This window comes from Egretta garzetta, unplaced genomic scaffold (assembly GCF_000687185.1).
Source record: "Egretta garzetta isolate BGI_Z169 unplaced genomic scaffold, ASM68718v1 scaffold27, whole genome shotgun sequence".
Taxonomy (NCBI): Eukaryota; Metazoa; Chordata; class Aves; order Pelecaniformes; family Ardeidae; genus Egretta; species Egretta garzetta.
In genome coordinates, this window is record NW_009260400.1 from 2,701,182 (window position 1) to 2,708,014 (window position 6,833).

Here is a 6,833-nt window from a genome sequence, read left to right on the forward strand (position 1 = left end):
CATCCCGCGTTCTACCGCCCCCTGCCGGGGCCGCCGGGAACACCCGCCCTGGGGCCCGCCCCGCCTCCGGGCCCCCTCAGCCCCATGAGCTCCGGGATCGCCTCAGCCCCACGGGTCCCAGAAGCCCCCACAGGCCCCGGGATCACTTCAGCCCCACAGGGCCGGCCCCACCTCAGCCCCTCAGGAACCCTCACAGGCCCATGGGTCCCAGCCTCCCCTCAGCTCCATGGGCCCAGGAGTCCCCACAGGCCCCAGGACACCCTCAATCCCCACCAGCTCTGGGACCCCCTCAGCACTACGGGCCCAGAAGCTGCCACAGGCCCTGGGACACCCCTCCTCAGCCCTGTGGGCCCCATGACCCCCTCAACCCCACAGGCCCTGGAACCCCTCAGCTCCATGAGCCCAGGAGCCCCCACAGGCCCCAGGACCCCTCTCAGCCCCAGAGGGTCCTGGGCCCTCCTCAGCCCCAGAGACTCCAGCACTCCCCTCACCCCACAGGGCCTGGGACACGCCTCTGCCCGGTGGGTCCCAGGGCCCTCTGAGCCCCATGAGCTGAGCAGGAGGCCCCCCAACCAGGTGTGGCCACAGTGACCCGCTGCCTGATGAGGGACAACTCCTCGCCTCCTTTTTGGAGCCAAACCCAGCGCAAACAGATCCCCAGCAGTGCCCAGGAGTGCTGCTCCCCCTGAACAGCTCCGAGGGCTCCCCACTGGGGGAGAAAATTGCTTGGAAGCATTGGTCCTTTTCCTTGGCAGGGAAAACTTGGTCCCTGCGGGCTAGCTCTTGTGCACAACAGAATAACGAGGTACATTCCTTTCTCCTTTCTCTTCCCCCCTCCCCTGGCTACTAAGTGCCACAAAACCCTCTTGGTAACTCCAGCTGAACTTTCTTCCTCACACCCTTTCCCCATCCTTAAACCAAACACTCCACATTTCAGCCCTAGATGACCCGAAAGCAGCAGGGAGGAGGGGTGACACCTTCTTGCAGAGATGCTGATGGCACTTCTTTCTCCAGGGAAGACACAAACGTGACACTCTCGGGCTTGTTTTCCAGCTTGGCTGTTGTGTCATTCCCCATGCAGTTCGGGTGGAGAGGGGCTGTTTTCACACTCCTACCATGCTTTTAAAAATAGCTGGGTTTATTTTAACACTCCTGGGCTCTTTGGCTGTTTAAAATGCTTAGTAAGTTATACCATAATAGAAGTTATACCTGCTGATGCAGGCTATTGTCATCAGCTTCTTTCCCGTGTAATTCCAGATAAGGAGATGTGTGACAGATCTGAGAAGGGCTGCTCAGGCTGTACTCGGCAGATCTGGTGAGTTTTAACAGTTTCCCGCAAGGGAAATTAGCCATTTCATGGTGTCCCACACAGTAAGGGTGCTGCTGGTACATTTTCAGCCCTATAACACACACCCCCACACCCCTCCGGTTTTCTTTCTGGAGATGTTTCCACAGCCACATGTCCCCCGCACTGTCCCTGGGAGGTGGCTTAGCCTCTGCCCAATGTGTAAAACCTTGCACGTGTCCCTGGTAAAGCTGATCCCCTTATTTTAGGTTGTTTCTCAAGGTCATCCCAGCTCGGTGCCACCAGCAAATTAAAAAGCATGCACCTTTCCTCGTCAACCCGGCTGCTACGGAAGGGCGTACGGGAGCAGGCTTCCTTGCCGTGGCCACAGCTACTCAGCCACAGATAAGTGCTCCACAAGGATAGGTTTCCTTCAGGGTTTTGCACCTTCCATTAGTCACTTCCTCACAGCTTTGTTTCCTGACCGGCTCATGAGAACATCAAGTGAGGTGGTTAGAGGCCCATCACTGCTGCTAATTGTCAGCACAGAAATGCCAAAGAGCCAACACGTATCGAACTCTTGGCCAGAACCATGGACTTCTGAGAACTTCAATCAGAGTGGCTCTTTCTTCTATTATTTATGCCATGGCAGTGCTCCGAGACCCACCAGAGCCAAGAGAACGTCACACCATACATCCATGTGAAGCCAATATATCCACCCAGCAAACTACCCAGGGATGAGGCTGGGAAGGATGCGTAGCTCGCTGCAGAAGGTCTGGGGGAAGTGTGAAACCTGCAACAGAGCTTGAGAGTGGGCAAGGATCTTGCAGAACCGTCCTCTCATCTACGTGATCCGCTGTCTGCCCATTTGGGCGCCCAGTTTGAGTTTGGGGTTAGTGTCGGTTGAAACCTGTTATTCGCTCTGGAGACATTCCTCCAGCAAGAAATGTTTCATGGCCAGGGTAAGCATCTTGGTGCTGGGGGTGCCAGCTGAGGGCTGCGAAGCGCCCAGCACCAGGGAGGCTCTGCGGCCTCTGTCAGTGGGCTGTCGTCTTCTCATTTCTTGATTGACTTTCGTCTGGTTCTGCCTCATCCCTTCCAAGATGTTGCTCTCCTGAGAGAGTAACCTCACCCTGCTCCTCCTTGCTTGCCTGCCTCCAGCGCCTTGGGAAGGATTCAGCACATCAAGGCAGGTATGTCTGCAAAGAAGAGAGCCCCACAGCCTGGCTGCTCCCTCCTGGGAACCACCATCCCTCTGCAATGATGGGCTCCCCTTAGGGCTTTGCATCTCCCATCAGCAGCTTCCTGTGGAAGTTGCTAAAGGCAGGCTGGGACCACGGGGCGATGCCCAGGACTCAGAGAGGTGCAGAATCCTCCCTCCCTCAAGGTGCACAGGTCCCCAGGAGACAGCCTTGAGCAGCCTGCTTAAGTGCTGGGGTAAACCCTGCTTGGAGCAGGAGCTTGGCCGAGAGACCTCCAGAGCTCCCTTTGCATTCGACACCCACCTGCAGTGCTGCCATCTGAACCTGGAGCCTCAGTGGGGTGCAACGAGCTGTCATTTCCTGCGGAGTGATGGAAACGGCCACCACCACCTCCAGCATCCCCCACATCCCCAGGCTGCCTGGGACAATGCTGCATGTCCAGGGCACGGGGCAGTTTGGGGAGCCTGGGGCTGGGCCATAGGAAGCCAGAAGAGAACGGGGTCCCTCATCTGCTGTTGAACAGACACACGGTGAAGCGGGAAACCTGGATTTGCTCCGAGCCATATTCCAGCCCCATGCGGTGGTGATCTCATGCCTCAGCGGCCACGCCGGGCCAGAGCTCAAGGTTGTCCCAGCAAGGCTGAGCAGAGGTCAGAGCAGGAGGATGTTCAATTAAAGCTGCTTAAAAAAAGAAATCCAACTTTCCATATGCCTCCCTGGAGAAAAAAAAAAGCCCCAAAGCTGAGTGCAAAGGGGGTGCCAGGCTGGGGGCTGAGTGTGACCCCAGTGGCAGAGGTGACTCCGGCTCAGCCGTTCCCACCACGTCTGATCCGTGGGGATTGAGGTTGCCTTTTGGCATTTCCCTATGGAAAGGTGGACATTTGGCTCAGCAGAAAATCCCCGTGTGGGCTCGGACGGCGGCCAGCCCTGAGACATAGTGTCCTCCAGGCTCTGCACGGCTCCCGGCACTCCCTCTCCCCTCAGCGTGCTGGGGTGCTGGAGGCAGCAAGGCTGGTGCCCGGCTGTGCTCCTCTATGGGGACACCCAACTGGGACAGTGGCGCTGGGGACTGTGGGAGTGCAAGGAGCCATCCCATCCCTACCGGTGGCCCTGGCACAGCTCAGCCCATCCTGTTGGAGAAACCCAAGTGCATCCCCGCAGACGAGGAGTGCTTCCCCCGATGGCACCTTCACCAGGAGGAATTTCCCTGGGCGAAGGAGAGGAGGATTCATCCATCGTGTGGCAGAGGCGGCGGGTGGGTTGGCCCTTGTGTCGCCGTGCCACGTGTGCTGTCCCGCTTGCACAGCTGCCCAGAATAGTGTCACCATCTGGTTCCAGCTGCCCGGGGACACGGGGGCCTCCCCAGCCCCTTCTGCGATTACAAAAAGTGAATTCAAACATCAACGCAACCTAACTCGGCCTTCCTTTATCCCCTTTTCTTTTTTTTTTTTAATAATTCAGGTTTGTCTCTTAGAAAAGAGAGAGGGAGATAATGTCTGTGGAGCATTTAATCTTCTGCTCAAAGAACAGCAGAGAGCAAATTAGGATCTACTCCAATTAATTTGCCTTGATGGGCAAAATCTGGAGAGCGGCCATATCTGGGAATTAAGAACAAAAGCGGGGAGTGTAAAGTAGGTCGCCGGAGTTTCATAACGGCAGTGATGGGTTTTCACAGCACTCCGGGTGCTTCGAGGTGCCTAGTGCTGGGGGCTACCAGTCCCTGACCCCCCCATCCAGCGGCCATGAGTTTCAGCCTGAGCTTTAAGATGCCAGCCAGCATGCGGGGAGCCAGCTCTTCAGTTTTAGGGGCAGGAATGAGGACATTGTCCCTCCTCACAGCCAAACACAGCTGCAGGACTGTCCCAAACCCAAGGACTCAACAGGAGGATGGACACTGCCTGCTTGTCCTGATTTTCGAGGACCCGGAGAGCTTTCCCGGGGGTTGGCATGCCCAACCGTGCTGTTACGCTGCCACTCCTGGCCTTGCGGGTGCCTCCTTGAAGGAGGACTAGGGGTGACAGGGGGACAGTGGGTTTAGGGCAGTGCTCTGCTATGGACCCTTGCACCATGGGATGTCACCAAGCAGCGGTTGACCCACAGGCCCGACCTAGCCTGGTATCCCCAAATCCCAGCCCTGGCTCCATGGAGCGGGCTGTGCCTGCAGGCTGGGCAGTGACAGACTCTGGTGTCACGTATGGTGACACCTTCCAGCTGCAGGACACGTGTGGTAGCACAGCCAAGGGTGTGGGACATGTCGTGACATAGCAAAGTGTGTGGGACACCTGCAGTGACATCTTCCAGGGCACTGGACATGTGCGGTGCATCTTACTGTGTGCAGGATCAAACGCCCGGAATGTTTGGTGGGCATTTGGGAAGATCCCGCAAATACCCACAAGCTCCTGGTTGGATTGAAGTGGCACGGTTTGGTGCACGCCAGTGTCACCATTGTGGTGATGGACTGGCAGAGCACAGCTTCGGTGGACCTCCCAGTCCCTGGCCACCTCCCGCTGCCCCGCCGGAGGACGATATGGAGCAGCTGGCGGCGGCAAGCCCAACGCTCCCAGCCCATGGAGGGGCCAGCGGGGCGACAGGCGCTGTGCCGTGCGTGGCCGGTGCCTGTCTGGCGTTGATCCTCTTAGCCACCCTGTGGGGATCTGGCGCTAATTCACCCTTAAACACTGGATTGTCAGGAACTGGAAAGGAAAGAGGCGATGGATTATCCCCCCGGCACCGGCGTTAAACACAGGGAGGAGCAGCTGCTGGCTGAGGAGAGCCGGGACTGACGGGATTTTGCCCTGTGTCCCATGAAGGATCGGCACCGTCCCCCAGCTGCCTGTCCCCGCTCCTCTCCATGTGATGTTTTGTGTGTGTGTGTGTGTGTGTGTGTGTGTGTGTGTGTCCCAGCTCATTTATTAATGAAATAAACAGCATGAAATAAATACGGGGTCCCCCTGTAAAGCTGAGGGCAGCGACCGCTCAGCCCTCCCAGGAAGCACCATGGCACAGCAATCCAGGCATCATTTCCCGGCCCTGGATGCCAGCAGGTGACTGGAGCAGGCATGGTGACATCCCAGAGGTCAGGGATCACAGGTTTCAGGGACCAGACCTCACAGGAAGAGGTTTTGCAATGAAATGAGCAATAATTTTTTATGAGGACAGCGATAATTAACCTTCTCACTTGCACGCCGAAGGCTTTCAGACACGGGCCAGCATGCAAAAGCTTCCCAAAACCACAACCGTGCCCTGTGACTGGCCACGGGGATGCTTCTGGGACAGCCTTGAAGTCACCCGGGAGTCAAAGACACTGCAGCAACTCGCTCCTGGTGGCGGGCAGCTGCTCCTGCTCACAGATGAGCCTCGTGCAGTCTGTGGCGCGGTGGCACTCACATCAGACCAGGGATTTTTGGCGGCCGGGGGTGCTGTTGCCCTTACTGAGTGGGACAGCGTCCCACGTGCCAGCCAGATCGACCCGCCACCCTCGTGCTGTGCAGTAGGGGGGGGGGCCCATTTGCAGTTTTACCATCCCGTTCTGTGGCGGGTGAGGGGGAACGGCCTTTCCCTGGAAAGCGGGGAGGCCGCCCCCCCAGCCTGCGTCCAGAGGAGCTGCTTTACCACGAGGGGCTTTAGTAAGCTAAGGGGAAAAAAAATAAAATCTGAAGTTTGCAGCGTTAACAGCAACAGGGACGGGAATAACAGCATCTCCCAACGACCAACACAAGTTTAACCGAATTAAACTCCATCAGGACATCGCAGTTTAACTTCAGCAAGTCCCATGTGGACCTAAATGAGAGCTTCAGTTCCCTGGTTTTTCACCTGTATCAGCTCATCTGAAAAAAAAAAACCCACCTCCCTGCAAACCCCCATTTCCTCGATAACTGTTAATAGAACCAAAATAAAGGGGATGGAAAATGTGATTTCCTTCAGAAAACTGTCTGATCCCGCTGGCTGTCAGGGTCCCGTGGGCTGCCCGGTGTGGCGGCTGGCGATGCACCGGGGGGCCCAGAGCCGCAGACCCCCCTGGAGATCCCCCCGCCACGGGGGGCTGCTCCAGGGAGCATCTCCCCTCCAGTCCCCGGAGCAAACGCAGGAAGAATGCGAGGGGGACCCCACAGCAGAGAGACAAGAGAAATGTAAAAGTGTCTTTTAATACAAATATAAATCCATCTGAAGGGCTGCAGGAGGGGACTGTGCCCCACGAGGGATGCCCGGGCGGGAGGCGGGCTCGGTGGGGACAGTGGGTGCCAGTGCCTGGCCAGCGCTGGGGGACTGAGCTGGGGCATCAGCCGTGCACCTCGCAAGCAGGCAGGGCTGGGCTAGAGCCAGAGCCCCAGCAGTGGCAGGGCCAG

The 6,833-nt window shown here is 57.6% G+C and overlaps 1 protein-coding gene across 1 annotated transcript in view; it reads right to left on the bottom strand.

Annotated features, from left to right (window-relative positions):
• Nucleotides 1-6,110: 6,110 nt before the first annotated feature.
• The window catches only part of NRN1L (neuritin 1 like), a 1,337-nt gene continuing 614 nt past the window's right edge, over nucleotides 6,111-6,833 (bottom strand). Inside the window, exon 4 of the mRNA XM_009643351.2 lies at nucleotides 6,111-6,118. Within this exon, the coding sequence (XP_009641646.2) occupies nucleotides 6,111-6,118 (8 nt within the window). The remainder of the gene's footprint in view (nucleotides 6,119-6,833) is intronic.